This window comes from Budorcas taxicolor, chromosome 9, assembly GCF_023091745.1.
Source record: "Budorcas taxicolor isolate Tak-1 chromosome 9, Takin1.1, whole genome shotgun sequence".
In the NCBI taxonomy this organism is placed as follows: domain Eukaryota; kingdom Metazoa; phylum Chordata; class Mammalia; order Artiodactyla; family Bovidae; genus Budorcas; species Budorcas taxicolor.
The window spans coordinates 23,965,735-23,983,551 of record NC_068918.1 but is presented as its reverse complement, the minus strand read 5'-3'; the positions used below and the strand labels follow the sequence as shown (position 1 = coordinate 23,983,551).

At 36.1% G+C, this 17,817-nt stretch overlaps 1 protein-coding gene across 1 annotated transcript in view; it reads right to left on the bottom strand.

Moving 5' to 3' along the window:
* The window catches only part of CEP85L (centrosomal protein 85 like), a 132,079-nt gene that overhangs the window by 94,851 nt on the left and 19,411 nt on the right, over positions 1-17,817 (bottom strand). Inside the window, exon 2 of the mRNA XM_052645508.1 lies at positions 15,065-15,226. Coding sequence (XP_052501468.1) covers positions 15,065-15,226 — 162 coding nt within the window. The remainder of the gene's footprint in view (positions 1-15,064; positions 15,227-17,817) is intronic.

The window sequence follows — 17,817 nt, the reverse complement described above, 5'->3', positions numbered from 1 at the left end:
ACAAAGACTGGCTGAATGGATACAAAAACAAGATCCCTGTATATGCTGCCTACAAGAGACCCACCTCAAAACAAGGGACACATACAGACTGAAAGTGAAGGGCTGGAAAAAGATATTTCACGCAAATGGAGACCAAAAGAAAGCAGGAGTAGCAATACTCATATCAGATAAAATAGACTTTAAAACAAAGGCTGTGAAAAGAGACAAAGAAGGCCACTACATAATGATCAAAGGATCAATCCAAGAAGAAGATATAACAATTATATATGCAGCCAACATAGGAGCACCGCAATATGTAAGACAAATGCTAACAAGTATGAAAGGGGAAATTAACAATAACACAGTAATAGTGGGAGACTTTAATACCCCACTCACACCTATGGACAGATCAACTAAACAGAAAATTAACGAGGAAACACAAACTTTAAATGATACAATAGACCAGTTAGACCTAACTGATATCTATAGGACAATAGATAGCCAAAACAACAGACACTCCAAAACAATGAATTTCACCATTTTCTCAAGGGCACACGGAACCTTCTCCAGGATAGATCACATCCTGGGCCATAAATCTAGCCTTGGTAAATTCAAAAAAATTGAAATCATTCCAAGCATCTTTTCTGACCACAATGCAGTAAGATTAGATCTCAATTACAGGAGAAAAACTATTAAAAATTCCAACATATGGAGGCTGGACAACACGTTGCTGAATAACCAAAAATTCACAGAAGAAATCAAAAAAGAAATCAAAATATGCACAGAAACAAATGAAAATGAAAACACAACAACCCAAAACCTGTGGGACACTGTAAAAGCAGTGCTAAGAGGAAAGTTCATAGCAATACAGGCATACCTCAAGAAACAAGAAAGAACTCAAATACATAACCTAACTCTACACCTAAAACAATGAGAAAAGGAAGAAATGAAGAACCCCAGGGTTAGTAGAAGGAAAGAAATCTTAAAAATTAGGGCAGAAATAAATGCAAAAGAAACAAAAGAGACCATAGCAAAAATCAACAAAGCCAAAAGCTGGTTCTCTGAGAGGATAAATAATATTGACAAACCATTAGCCAGACTCATCAAGAAACAAAGGGAGAAAAATCAAATCAATAAAATTAGAAATGAAAATGGAGAGATCACAACAGACAACACAGAAATACAAAGGATCATAAGAGACTACTATCAGCAATCATATGCCAATAAAATGGACAACTTGGAAGAAATGGACAAAGTCTTCAAAAAGTACAACTTTCCAAAACTGAACCAGGAAGAAACAGAAAATCTTAACAGACCCATCACAAGCACAGAAATTGAAACTGTAATCAGAAATCTTCCAGCAAACAAAAGCCTGGGTCCAGACGGCTTCAGAGCTGAATTCTACCAAAAATTTAGAGAAGAGCTAACACCTATCCTACTCAAACTGTTCCAGAAAATTGTAGAGGAAGGTAAACTTCCAAAATCATTCTATGAGGCCACCATCACCCTAATACCAAAACCTGACAAAGATGCCACAAAAAAATCAGGCCAATATCACTGATGAACATAGATGCAAAAAGCCTTAACAAAATTCTAGCAATCAGAATCCAACAACACATTAAAAAGATCATACATCATGACCGAGTGGGCTTTATCCCAGGGATGCAAGGATTCTTCAATATCCACAAATCAATCAATGTAAGACACCACTTTAACAAACTGAAAAATAAAAGCCATATGATTATCTCAATAGATGCAGAGAAAGCCGTTGACAAAATTCAACATCCATTTATAATAAAAACTCTCCAGAAACCACGAATAGAAGGAACATACCTCAACATAATAAAAGCTATATATGACAAACCCACAGCAAACATTATCCTCAATGGTGAAAAACTGAAAGCATTTCCCCTAAAGTCAGGAACAAGACAAGGATGCCCACTCTAACCACTACTATTCAACATAGTTTTGGAAGTTTTGGCCACAGCAATCAGAGCAGAAAAAGAAATAAAGGGAATCCAAATTGGAAAAGAAGAAGTAAAACTCTCTCTGTTTGCAGATGACATGATCCTCTACATAGAAAACCCAAAAGACTCCACCAGAAAATTACTAGAGCTCATCAATGAATATAGTAAAGTTGCAGGATATAAAATCAACACACAGAAATCCCTTGCATTCCTATACACTAATAATGAGAAAACAGAAAGAGAAATTAAGGAAACAATTCCATTCACCATTGCAACGAAAAGAATAAAATACTTAGGAATATATCTACCTAAAGAAACAAAAGACCTATATATAGAAAACTATAAAACACTGGTGAAAGAAATCAAAGAGGACACTAACAGATAGAGAAATATACCGTGTTCATGGATCAGAAGAATCAATATAATGAAAATGAGTATACTACCCTAAGCAATCTATAGATTCAATGCAATCCCTATCAAGCTACCAACGGTATTTTTCACAGAGCTAGAATAATTTCACAATTTGTATGGGAATACAAAAAACCTCAAATAGCCAAAACAATCTTGAGAAAGAAGAATGGAACTGGAGGAATCAACCAGCCTGACTTCAGGCTCTACTAAAAAGCCACAGTCATCAAGACAGTATGGTACTGGCACAAAGACAGAAATATAGATCAATGGAACAAAATAGAAAGCCCAGAGATAAATCCACGTGCCTATGGACACCTTATCTTTGACAAAGGAGGCAAAAATATACAATGGAGAAAAGACAATCTCTTTAACAAGTGGTGCTGGGAAAGCTGGTCAACCACTTGTAAAAGAATGAAACTAGAACACTTTCTAACACCATACACAAAAATAAACTCAAAATGGATTCAAGATCTAAATGTAAGACCAGAAACTATAAAACCCCTAGAGGAGAATAGAGGCAAAACACTCTCTGACATAAATCACAGGAGGATCCTCTATGACCCACCTCCCAGAATATTGGATCCTCTATGACCCACCTCCCAGAATATTGGAAATAAAAGCAAAAATGAACAAATGGGACCTAATTAAAAGTAAAAATTTTTGCACAACAAAGGAAAAGACAGCCTTCAGAATGGGAGAAAATAATAGCAAACGAAGCAATTGACAAAGAATTAATCTCAAAAATATACAAGCAACTCCTGCAGATCAATTCCAGAAAAATAAATGACCCAATCAAAAAATGGGCCAAAGAACTAAACAGACATTTCTCCAAAGAAAACATACAGATGGCTAACAAACACATGAAAAGATGCTCAACATCACTCATTATCAGAGAAATGCAAATCAAAGCCACAGTGAGGTACCATTTCACACCAGTCAGAATGGCTGTGATCCAAAAGTCTACAAGCAATAAATGCTGGAGAGGGTGTGGAGAAAAGGGAACCTTCTTACACTGTTGGTGGGAATGCAAACTAGTACAGCCACTATAGAGAACAGTGTGAAGTGAAGTGAAGTCGCTCAGTAGTGTCCGACTCTTTGCAGCCCCATGGACTGCAGCCCACCAGGCTCCTCCATCCATGGGACTTTCACAGTGTGAAGATTCCTTTAAAAACTGGAAATAGAACTGCCATATGACCCAGCAATCCCACTGCTGGGCATACACACCAAGGAAACCAGAATTGAAAGAGACACGTGTACCTCAATGTTCATTGCAGCACTGTTTCTAATAGCCAGGACATGGAACCAACCCAGATGTCCATCAGCAGATGAATGGATAAGAAAGCTGTGGTACATATACACAATGGAGTATTACGCAGCCATTAAGAAGAATACATTTGAATCAGTTCTAATGAGGTGGATGAAACTGGAGCTGATTATACAGAGTGAAGTAAGCCAGAAAGAAAAACACCAATACAGTATACTAACGCATACATATGGAATTTAGAAAGATGGTAACGATAACCAGGTATGCAAGACAGCAAAAGAGACACAGATGTATAGAACAGTCTTTTGGACTCTGTGGGAGAGGGTGAGGGGGGGATGATTTGGGAGAATGGCATTGAAACATGTATAATATCATATGTGAAACGAATCGCCAGGTTCAATGCATGATCCAGGTTTAATGTATGATACAGGATGCTTGGGGCTGGTGCACTGGGATGACCCAGAGGGATAGTATGGGGAGGGAGGTGGGAGGGGGGTTCAGGATGGGGAACTCGTGTACACCTGTGGTGGATTCATGTTGATATATGGCAAAACCAATACAATATTGTAATTAGCCTCCAGTTAAATAAAGTTATATTTAAAAAAAAGAAATCATTTAGCAAAGCAAGGTAATGAAACTTACTCACTGTAATAAAATACACAAGCAAAGAAAGCAGAGCCCTGGAAAATTTTTATGATGTCTTCCAAAATTAGTGCTTGTCTAGTGTTAGGAGTATAGGGGTATTGAGGGTGGTGGGTAAGGGGAATCGGGCTTCTCTTTAGGGTGGTAAAAATGTCCTAAAATTCATACAATGATGTTTATACAACTCTGTGTATATACTAAAAGCCACAAAGCTGTACAGTTTAAATGGGTAAACTGTATGGTATGTAAGTTACATTTCAATTGTTCAGTCACTGAGTCATGTCTGACTCTTTGAGACTCCAGGGACTGTAGCACGCCAGGCTCCCCTGTCCTCCACTATCTCCCAGAGCTGGTTCAAACTCATGTCCATTAAGTCAATGATGCCATCCAACCATCTCATCTTTTATAATTATTTCCTGTCTTGTCTTCTCCACTAGACTTTATGTATACAATGAACAGAGAAAATGTCTATTTAATGCTAACCTTTACCATAATAACTGACACATAATAGACACTCAATAAATACTGGTCACATGAATAAATAAATGACTGAACAAATCCTTACCTTACAAGGCCTTAGTTTCTTCCTAAAATAACCACAATGCAGCAGATGTTAGCCTTTTTTATTCGTCTTCCTTTTTGACATGTTCTCAAGATGACCTCAAAATTTATACTATTCGACAGTCCTATTATTTCTTAGTAAAAACAACTAACTAATGAAGATATGATTAAACTAAAGCCCACTTTTGTCAGTCCCTCCTATTTGAAATAAATGAGGTTAATTAGATAAGAAACTTATCTCTAATACATATAGCAGTTGGGAATTATCAAAGAAAAAATATTTAATTCTACCTGTACCTTTTCATTAGTAAAATATATAAATATGCTTGAAAATTAGCCCCAAATAGACTATTTAAAGCTACATTTCTGACCTCAAGTTTTAAAAGATAAAAGAACTGCATGTGAGCCTGCCTCTCAAGCACCTTGTGATTCACAAGAGGCAGGCTTCTGTGGAAGCTTATAGAGCCAAGTCTAAGCAAAACATAAGTTCTTTTTTAGACTCAGGGTCCTCTCCTCCTCTTGCTTCTCCCGTAATCACTCAAGTCTGGAACCACATCTAGGTTATGCCCTACACAACAAGTGCTGTATACTTCAAAGACAACTCTCCTCTCTGAGCCAACAGCAGCTATTTACACGGCCTCCAGGTCTCGGCAAAGAAAATCACAGAGCAAACAGGTGATCTGCGGTGTGGCTTATGTTACAGTTTGGTAGTCCTGCAGGCTCATCTCCTCACGTCACAGATCTATTTCCTCCCACCTCGGAATCTGACACCCCATGAACAAATTACCACAGCTAAAAAGTGGCGCCGCTAATGTTAAATTAGTGTTCCAACTTGTTAAATACAAAAATGTCACACTCTTATTTAGCATTATTTAAAATCTCAAAATACCATGCTAAAAGTAAACCACTCTGGTAATTTTAGAGTATTTTTCTGTATGAGAGTCCCTTCCCTGCTGAGTTCTGATGTAATCCTCTCCATGTTGGTCTCTGCAGTTCTTGAAACAGAGTAAGTATTCAATAAATGTTTATGAAGTGAATAAATGAACAGACTTCCAAAAGCTGCACAGAAGAGAGCATAGAAAGGTACCTTTTTCATATAAGGTCACTTATAAAATTGGATATTTCTAATTCCTAGAGCATTTAGAGTCTGTACGATAAATATATATTCTACATTCATGTATGAACTTTAAGTGTTTAAATAATCAAAAAACACAACATTAAAATAAAGAAGAACAGTAAAAAGGAGTATGTTATTTTTTCAGATGATTCATAGAATACTTTGAGGATTCAGCAACGACCAAAGAGCATCACTTGGAACATCAGTTACAAGCAAACAACACTAAAGGTCTGACTAGACAGTACCTTTCAGTTTGTTTAAAGCCTGATGACTGACTTCACAGCTGTACTGCTTACTTAATATGTCATGGAATTGAAGTAAAACTTATTCATGTTCTTTTATGTCTACGTCAAAAATTAAATTTACATTTAGTATACAGAGGTATACCACTTAACCATGATCATCTTTTAAAAATAAATAATTGCTAAGATAAACAAGAACTCAAAATTTACTATTACAGGTTACATATTTGAATTATCTAACACAAGCATAATGTTATTTGCAAAGAACATATTTTAGAAGCTTGTAGCAAGATAGGTTTTTCCCTCCTAAACACTCAAATTCCAACCAAACTTTACATATGAAAAACTGGTGCAATCACACTCTTCACTTTCTCAGCTTCACGTGGGTATCCACTAGTCTAGCAGCCAAGTATGCTCTGAGACTGCAGGGTAAGGTTCCCTCCTCCTCCTAGTGAAGCCTGAGGGCCTGCACTTCACACCCGACTGGAGAATTCTAGCAGCAATTACTGACATTATTTCTCTACTCTATCCTCTAGGTGGGCAAGAGAACTCTTTAGAATTTCAGGGGTTCTCCTATCTGAAATTTCCTCTTCTAGGAGGTGGAGTTTAATCCTTCTCTTCTAACTTGAATCCAAAGAACAGAATATAGAAAGGAGACAAACCTTTACTATATGGTGGGAAAACACAGCAAGTCTGATACTACTGGTTCTTGAGCATTTCTAAGGATTTTTAATAGTATAAATCAACGGTTTATTCCTGAATTTCTCGTTGCTGTTTTAGAATGTAAAATTTGGTTTGGATTTTTAATTTTTTTCCTGACTTTTAGTGGGTTTTCAGAAAGAAACAAAAGTAGAAGACTGTGCTTAGTTTATTATCTTAAGTTGCAAATTCACTTCAAGATCTTTCTAGGTTGGTATATATGTAGCTACCTAATTACTTTAACTGAATACACAGTGAAATATTTAACCACTTCCCTATTGATAAGACACTTGGAGTTGCTTCTAACTTTCTTCTAAACAGTGTTACGTGAATACTCTTATATATGTTATCTTTATTTACCTGTGTGTGTGCTGAATCAAGGATACACTTTGCATATATTATTTACAGGTTTCCCATCAGAGAACTGCTGTGAGGATTAAATGAGTTAACACGTGTAGGTACCTAGAACATAGTTAACAGCCACACAACTGTTAGTTATCATTGCCAAATTGCCCTCTATAAAGGCTGACTACATATACTATTTTTTAGATTACTGGTTTTTTTCTCAACTTTGCTCAGACACTGGATATTACTTTTTTTTGAAAAGGGGCAATTTCACTGGTGAAAATGGTATCTAATTGTACAGTCTTCACTTCACTATGACGACTTTCACTTCACTAAGATCATCTTTTTCATGTTTATTGGCCATTTGTAATTTTTACATGAATTGTGTTTCTACCTTTTATCTATGAAGTTTTTCAATTATGAAATATTTAAAATTTTATAGATAAACACCTATTTGGGTGCATTAAATAAGAAGGATATATTTTCCTGTTAATTTGATTACAAACATTTATTCCTAGTATGTTTCCTTTTATATTTAGTAGCTTTTAGCAGTGTTCAAAATGTTTGAATTTCTATTAAAATCTGTGTTGTATGGCTTGTTTAAGAATATTTCTAATGTAAAAATATAAAATAAATTTACTCCATTTTAAATTTAATTCTGTCTTACAGTTTGAGGTCAGGCTCTGATAACACTTTTTTCAGGCTTAATCCTCCCTTACTACTTTGAAATGCTGTTTTTATATCATGTTGTAAATTTCCAAATAAGCGTGTGTTTTTAAAAAGTACTTAGGTTGATATATGTGCTAGAGAAATCTCAATATCTAATAGAGATTATAAACTTGTTTTCTTCTCTGATTTATTGCTTGATTCTGTTGTAAACTGGGAGGAGGACTTTCATTCATTCTGTGTATTATTTTCAAAGCATCACGAAGAAAGCCCCCATGTAAGCCTGCCTAACCCTTAAATTCCTGGGTCTAACCCAGTCCTCGGCTTATCTCAATGGCTGGATTTCTGTGGAGAACAGAGCAATTCCAGAAGCCTCGGGTAATATGCATTAGCTTATATGACTCATATCACAATGAAAAAGAAAACAAACTCTTTTTTAAGAACTGCAATACAGAGGTTTTTTTTTTTTTTAAGCCAATTACAAAGTATATATGGGATGATCCAGTTTTATTCTAAAGTTTGTGTGTATGTGAATAAACACAGAACAAAATATCTAGAAGAACATGCAATACCCTAGTAACACTTATGACCTCTGACAACAAAGCAAGGATCAGAAGACAGAAGATAAAGGGAAATTTTACTTTTTCTCTGTTTAATTCTAAATGCATTTAAAATTTTCAAAGCCCATAAATTTAATACTTGCAATACAAATTTGCTTTTAAAATTATGTTCATATAAAATAAATTTACTCCATTTTAAATGTACTTTTAAAAAATGTGCATTTTTCACCTTTTTTAAAATCATGGTGGGGGAATAGAAAAAATACACATACTAGTTGACGTTAAGGAAAAGTTTTCCAATCTTTTTTAAATTATTTTTCTCTTTATTTTTTCTCATCTATATCTACATGACAAATTCTCTTGTTTAAGATCATTGCCTAAGTTCACAAAGTTACATTCTCCCCCTCATAGAACCCACTGAAATAACAGAAAAGCAATCAAGTGGAGACTCATGGCAATGAATAATATAGGACCGTCAGCAATAAGAGATTACAACAAAATTTCGGGAGACAGAAAACGGAGTGTGGTCACTACTGAAAAATAAGTCTTGGGAATGGAGCACAGGGAGTCCACCTCTCCGGGGAAGCATCAAAGAGGCACTAACGCCAGAAACATCAAGTGCAAAGCAGGCTAAAACAAGAATCTGTAACTGAAAGTCTCTATACACACACACACACACACACACACATATATACGCATTGTTTCATTGAACAAAACCGAGCAGCCAGTACATACTACTCCCTATACCAGTCCCTATTCTATGATATAAACAGTAAATAACAAACCCGAATAACAAACAATAAACAAGTAACAAACCCAAAGTAAAGCAGGGTAGTAGGTACAAAGCTGTGACAGTAGCAACAGAAGTATCACTGTTTTAGGCAACCTCCCCAGGGAGGAAAAATTTGAAGAGACACGAAAAAAAGTTAAGAGTACAGGGAAGGAGAACAATCACTTTTTATTAAAGTACTGATGGTACTACAAAGAAACTGTGCTAAGCAATTTAAAAGTCATATTATTAAATTTTCATAAGACTTTAAAAAAATAATATCTCCAATTTGAAGATGAAAAATCTCAGGCTCAGAGAAATGAGGAATTATTCAAGGTTGCACAGATAATTAACTGATAATAGGTCTAACCAAAGCTATAGCTCTTAATCATCATATTGATGAGAATAAATCATTTCATCTTTTGAAAACTAGTTTACTAACATCATATGATATCACTGATATGCAGTGACCTAAAAACAAATGGTACAAATGAACTTATACACAAAACAGAAACAGATTCACAGACTTAGAGAATGAACTTGGTTACCAAGGGGGAAGGGTCAGGAGAAGAAATAGGGAGTTTGGGATTGATATTAACACACTGCTATATTTAAAATGGATAACCAACAGGGGCGTACTGCATAACACAGGGAACTCTGCTCAGTATTATGTAACAACCTAAAAAGGAAAAAGAATTTGAAAAAGAATAGATAACATGTATATGTGTAAGGCTATGGTTTTTTCAGTAGTCATGTATGGATGTGAAAGTGGACTATAAAGAAAGCTGAGCACCGAAGAATTGATGCTTTTGAACTGTGGTGTGGAGAAGACTCTCGCGAGTCCTTTGGACTGCAAGGAGATCCAACCAGTCCATCCTAAAGGAAATCAGTCCTGAGTGTTCATTGGCAGGATTGATGTTGAAGCTGAAACTCCAATACTTTGGCCACCTGATGTGAAGAGCTTTTATTTGAAAAGACCCTGATGCTGGGAAGGATTGAGGGCAGGAGGAGCAAGGGACGGCAGGATGAGATGGTTGGATGGCATCATCGATTCAATGGACATGTGTTTGAGTGAACTCCAGGAGTTGGTGATGGACAGGGAGGCCTGGTGTGCTGCGGTCCATGGGGTTGCAAAGAGCTGGACACGACTGAGCGACTGAACTGAAAACACTTTGCTGTATAACTGAAACTATCACAACATTGTTAATCAACCATGGAGGTCAGAAAGAAGTGACAATATTTTTCAAGTAATAAAAGAAAAGAACTGTCAAACTAGGCAGTATTGTATACCTACTGAAACCATCCTTCAGGAATCAAGGTGAAATCCAGACAGTCTCAGTTGGGGAAAAACTAAGATAATTTGTTGCCAGCAAATGTATCCTAAAGAAATGACTAAAGGAAATCCTCTAAACCAAATGTAAACAATAAAATGGAACCTTGGAACAACACAAAGGAAGAACACGCGAAGCAAAAATATGGGTAAATATAGCAGGTTCTCTATCTCCTCCTGAGCTTCCTAGATGATGTTTAATAGATGATGTAAAAATTATAACACTGATACGGTTATGACTGTATGTAAAGGAAAGAGCTGAAACAATTTTATTATAAATGGGGTACACAAAAGGATAAAAGGGAGAAAACGCTTCTATATTCCAAATGTTAAAATGGTAAGCTATATATACATAAGCTATGTATATTATATATAATATAATACCTAGAGCAACTGCTAGAAGAGCTATACAAAGAGATACCCTTTTAGAAATACTATAGTTAAATCCAGGTAGAATTCTAAAATTGTTCGAGTAATCCAGAGAAAGCCAAGAAAGTGAAAACAAAAACAAAGAGAACAAACAGAAAGTCTGAGTATTAATACATCAATAATTACATTATATGTGAACAGACTAAATATACCAACTAAAAGACAAAGACTGGCAAAGTGGATTAAAAACCATGACCCAACTGTACATTGTTAACAGTGATTTAACTTTGAATATAATGTTTAGACAAGTTAGAAGTAAAAGAATAGAAAATATATACCATTCAAACATTAATCAAAAGGAAGTAGAAGAGGCTATATTAAACTAGATAAAGTAGTTCAGTTCAGTCACTCAGTTGTGTCCGACTCTTTGCGACCCCATGAACTGCAGCACGCCAGGCCTCCCTGTCCATCATCAACTCCCAGAGTTCACCCAAACCCGTGTCCATTGAGTCGGTGATGCCATCCAACCATCTTATCCTCTGTCATCCCCTGCTCCTCCTGCCCTCAATCTTTCCCAGCATCAGGGTCTTTTCCAATGAGTCAGCTCTTCACATCAGGTGGCCAAAGTATTGGAGTTTCAGCTTCAACATCAGTCCTTCCAATGAACACCCAGGACTGATCTCCTTTAGCATGGACTGGTTGGATCTCCTTGCAGCCCAAGAAAACTTCAGCACAAAAAAATTACCAGAGACAGAGAAAGACATCATACAATAATAAAAGAGACAATCCACCAAGAACATACAGCAATCCTAATTGCACATGCACAGAACAACAGAGTTGCAGGTTATAAAACTAAAAGATTAAACGTACAAATCCACAATTACAGTTGAGACGTTTAATACATCTTTTTTCAACAACTGAACAACTCAACAGAAAATCATCAAGGATACAAAAAAAAATCAACACCATCATCCAACAGGATCTACTTCCTCAAAAGGACAAACTATTGCAACTCACCCAACATGAAAGATAATTTGAGTAGTTCTACGACTATTAGCACTATTGGTGCTGGAGAAGACTCCTGAGAGTCCCTTGGACTGCAAGGAGATCAAACCAGTCAATCCTAAAGGAAATCAACACTAAATATTCATTGGAAGGACTGATGCTGAAGCTGAAACTCCAATACTTTGGGCAACTGATGCAAAGAACTGACTCACTGGAAAAGACCCTGGTTCTGGGAAAGATTGAGGGCAAGAGGAGAAGGGGGTGACAGAGGACGAGATGGTTGGATGGCATCACTGACACAATGGACTTGAGTTTGAGCAAACTCCAGGAGATAGTGAAGGACAGGGAAGCCTGGTGTGCTGAAGTCCACGAGGTCACAGAGTTGGATACGACTGAGTGAAGAACGACGACTATTAAGGAAACTTAACTCATGATTTTAAGCTATTAATATAAAAAAAAAAAATTCTAGGCCCAGATGGTGTCACTGAAGAATTCTACTAAACATGTAAAGAATTAAAACCACTCTACACCATCTCTTCCAGAAAATAGAAAGAAACACTTCCCAATTCATTTTAGAAAGCTAGTATTATCCCGATATCAAAAGGAAAAGCACTCCTACTCACAGATAACATAACCATCTACAGAGAAAATTCCAAGAAACAAACCCCTCAAAAACCCTCTGAGAACAAGAGTGAGTTCAGCAATCTTGTAATATACAACTAACATATTGGTACCAAACTTGGACTATAAACTGCCATTTACAATCACTCTCCCAAGAATGAAATACTTAGCTATAAATCTAACAAAACATGTATTGGACATGTAACAAAACTATACAACACTGGTGAATGAAATAAGATCTAAATAAATGGGAAAACACACCATTTTAATGGATTAGCAGACTCAACCGAGTAAAGATGGCAACTCTCCCCAAACTGATAATGGACAACGCAATTCCTATTAAATTCCCAGCAAGACTTTTTGTAGAGTCAAAATTATTTAAAACTTACACAGAAAAACTAAACAACCAGAACAGCTAAAACAATTTGGAAAAAATTTAAGTGGATATTACTCTGGTTTCAAGATTTATATTGCAAAGAAAAGAAACCTCAATCTAAATCTCCCACTGTGCAGTTGAGGATCAGCATGGCTGGGTTTTCCACACACCACACATTCCAAGAAAGGTTTGGCCCTTGTCTGGCTCCTAAGATGTAACCTCTAAATTCTTGAAACATCCTGCCTAATAAGAGTGTCTTTGTTTACCTGGGGACCTTGGGTAACTCCAAGCATATAGTCTATGCTAATAATGTGATTTATGGTAGGAGTCTTGAACCATGTAAGGTCAGCTTGACTTCTCAAAGGCTGGAAACTAAGGTCATGCATACAGGCATTCAACCATATCAATATAACCTACCCACAGTAAAATTCCCGAACACCAAGGACTGGATGGCCTTGCCGCCGGATGTGCCTTCGCACAGCACTGCTGAGACAACCAATCACTGTCCACACAGCTCCACTGGGAGAGGACAACTGGGAGACTGGGCCTCGTGTTTTCTGGACCCTGCCCTCTGCTTCTCTGTTGCTAATTTAAATCAGTATCCTTTGCTGTAAAAAACTACAACCTCTAGTACAAAATCTTTTCTGAGTTCCAGCAAATAACTGAGCCTAAGAGTAGTCTCAGGAATACCCAAACATATACACATTATAAAAATATTAACTCAAAATGGACCACAGACTTACAGAATATAAAATGACTAAATTTTTAGGGAAAAAAAAAGAGAGAGAGAGAAAGAAAAAAGTAAAATATTCAAGATGTAGGACTAGACAAAGAGTTCTTAGCCTTCATTCCAAAAGCACGGTCCATACAGGCAAAAACGGATACACTGGATTTACAAGCTTAAAAACTGTTGCTCTGCAAAAGACACTGTTAGAAGATGAAAGACAAGCCAGACTGGAAGAAAATGTTTACAAATCAAATAGCCAACAAAGGATTAGTGTCTGAAATACACAAAGAATGCTCAAAATTCAACAATAAAAACGGAGAAAATCCAACTAGAATACAGGGAAAAGACAAGAACATTTCAACAAACAGAACAGATAGATGACAAATAAACATCTGTGAAAAAATGTTCAACATTATTAACCTTTAAATGAGAATTAAAACCAAAATGAGATATCACTACATTCCTATCAGAAAACCTAAAATTTAAAAACCAAAGAAAAAACAAATAAAAAAAAATCACCAGGGGCTAGTAAGGCTGAAGAGAAAGCTTGATGACTCATACTCCTCTATTTGCTTTGCTGATGAAAACATAGTAGTCACTCTGGAAAAGAGTGTGACAGTTTCTTCAAAAACTAAACACGCAACTCCCATACGACCAGCAACTGCACTCTTGGCCACTGACCACAGAGAAGTGAAGACGCATGTTCACGCCAAAACTTATGCACGAATGTTTATAGCAGCTTTATTTCTAAAAGCCCCAAACTGTAAACAACCCAGGTGTCTTTTAGTGGTTTAATGGTTGGGCAAAATGTGGTCTCTCCAATACCACCATTGCTATAAAAAGAAAGGGACGATTAATGCACACAACAACCGGGATGAACCTTCACAGAAAAAAGCCAATTCCAGAGTTACATACTATATGGCACAATTTATAGGGTATGCTTGAAATGACAAACAAAATTACATAAGTGGAGACTAAATTAGTGGTTTCCAACAGGTAAGAAGAGGCGGGAGGGAAAGTGGGTATGAACAGAATCAGGTATACTGTGGTGAGAGAAACGTTCTGTATTTTGACCTTATCAATGTGGTGATACTGCAGTGCAGTTGTGCAAGAGACCAAGGGGTGGGGGAGCAATGAGATGAAGGTTGCATTAGCATCTCTGTACTATTTCTTTAAATCACGTGTGAATTTACAATTATTTCAAAATAAAAAGTTTAGTTTAAAAATGAAGGAAGGAAAAACTAATCTGATCAGAAGAATAGTTTCATTTGATATACAACAACACTGAATATTACTAAATATTCAAACATTATTTTATAACTTTTTAGTTTGGAACAATAAGACATGTCCCTTGCTTTCTCAATTACAACCATTCCACAAAGCTTCATGTCTAACCAGTAAGAATTTAGCTCACCTTCCACGCTGTCAGAACAGGAAGTTCCAATGCCAGTATCACCACTGTCAGAAGCTATACTATGTCTCCTGATATGGCTATTTCGCTGGTTAGATGGGACAGTTGTGGCCTGCCACAATGATTCATTACCAGGTAACCATGCTGATGAAGAATAATCTGGGCCTACAAAGGAAAATATGCAAAAAGTTAATAAATTTATAATGTCTACGAGTAGGTAGAAGACATCTTTTGGCCTTGTAAAAAAAAAAATACAAATAAGATACAAAGCTTATTTTCTGCCAAAAATAACTTAAATAGATCAGTAATATCTATGAGTCACCAAATAAACTTACTTATCAGATACACACAAATTCAATGCTGACTTAGCAGCTTTCTTTGGCTGAAGATATCTGATTTCTGCTTACAGATACTGAACTTTTAATCACAGAACTACTGTCTAATGTAAAATATCAACTCTATCACCAATCTGTTTGGAAATGTTAGCACTTGCTCTGTAATATTTGATAGGTAGGCATCTGTGGTCCCATATACAGACATTATCTGAGAACTGGGACTCAGGAAAAAATCTAATCAAAGCATATTGCATGACAATACGTGTAGAATGCACTTGTGGAAAGTCACTTAGTCGTATCCGACTCTTTGTGAACCCATGGACTATACAGTCCATGGAATTCTCCAGGCAAGAATACTGGAGTGGGTAGCCTATCCCTTCTCCACAGGATCTTCCCAACACAAGAATCAAACCAGGGTCTCCTGCATTGCAGGCAGATTCTTTACCAGCTGAGGCTACTAGGGAAGCTGGAAAGTCAAAACAATCTATTTTCAACTACTATATCCTAACCACTTAAAAGTTAAAATTATTTTGCGTTATTTTAATTGATTCTATTTCCTTAGTTATCTTTTGATAAAAGTTTAACACCAGAGCATTTCCTGGCTCTTAATTTTCCCTTTTGAGTTACAATAAACCTTCACTGTTCAGCTAATTTATCACTTTTCAATGTTCTCTTAAACTTCATTTTCACTTATGTTGCCCATTTTTACTTAACTGACATTTGCCTCTTCCTGATTTATCTATCATTTTACCTTCTTGTTCATTCCTTCTTTCACTGTCTACAATGTCTCAAAATACACCATGGACCAGGGTCAATCTGTGAACTATTTACTACTAGCCTGTTAACATTTAGGAACAGAAATAAAGGATAAGCACTGAAAAACGTTTAATTTGAAAGCAATTTTAAATCTTGAAATTTATATAAAAGCTATAGCAGTACGTGTATCTTTATTAATGGTTAACATAGTGACTCTAAAACTGAAGACTGTAGACTTATTTGTGGGTGTTAACAAGTTCTGTACAAGAATTTTGAGACTTCATTTCAATTATACCCTTGAAAAGTAATGAGCACATTACAGATGACCTGAATAGCTACCTTAAAGCAGACTTATTATCACATAATTATAATGCTCCCATTGGGTTTTATGTTTGCAATTGCGGTTGCTTCCAAGTAATGGAGAAATGACAAGGCACTTATCATCATGATGTTAAATAAGACACCTTTACAGAATTATCATGTTACATGCTATTGAAACTGGCAGGCAAGGAGAACTTTCTAGCAGTTTAATAAACACAAGAATCACAAAATGACAAACATATCCACACAATTAATCACCATTATTTTACATTTAAAATAGACATTCTCTATATTATCAAAACATATAAAGAGATTAATAATAAAATCAGACCTGAATCTATTTTCTACCATATTAACCCCAACATAAAAGCTTTAATTTTAATAAAACACTGTATCAAATTATTTTATTTTCTATTTATATGCAATTTATAAATTAAGTTTGAATTAACTCAAGTTTAAAAAATGGTAGCCAAAGAAACACATCCACCAGCTTTGAGGTCCAGAACAAGTGAAAACTGTAGATTCTACACCAATCTCAAAACTGGGTTTATCTTAATTCATCTGATTAGGCACTCACATATTAAAGCACCAAGTGAAGGCATTCTGTCACCAAAGGTACTCTACTGTGATCTATTATCTGCACCAAACATCCTTCCTTTAAACAGTTCCTCAAGTATTAATAATGTTCCATTTAACTGAACTCCTATCTAAACCATTATCAAAAAGGAAAAACAGCCCACTATTTTCTCTCCCAAGTGCAAACCTATTAGTTGGAGAAATATTTTTTTAGGAATACTCAGGGAAGAACATGGGCTTCCCAGGTGGCGCTAGTGGTAAAGAACCATCCTGCCAATGCAGGAAACATAAGAGACACAGGTTCAATCCCTGGGTGGGGAAGATCCCCTGGAGTAGAACACAGCAACCTATTCTGGTATTCTTGCCTGGAGAATTCTATCCATGGACAGAGGAGCCTGGAGGGCTACAGTCCATAGGGTTGCAGAGAGTCAGACACGACTGAAGTGACTTAGCAAGCAGATAAGGGCATAAATATGTTGGAAGTACATGGAAATGGCAAATAAAGATATGAAAAGATGTCCAACCTTTCTAATAATGAAATGAAAAAGACAACAATGCTTTTATTTCTAGACTTTTAAATCATCTATAACATTAAATACCACTGGCAAATATTTGAAATACCAATGTCAAAGTGCAGGAAACGTCCACATACTTTTATGGGTACATAAATTCATACAGCGTTTCAAAATTAGGGCATCTGAAAACAGGTATCTCAATTTCAACATGTACCTAAATTTCAACATAAGACCTCCTACTAGGAATTTTTAT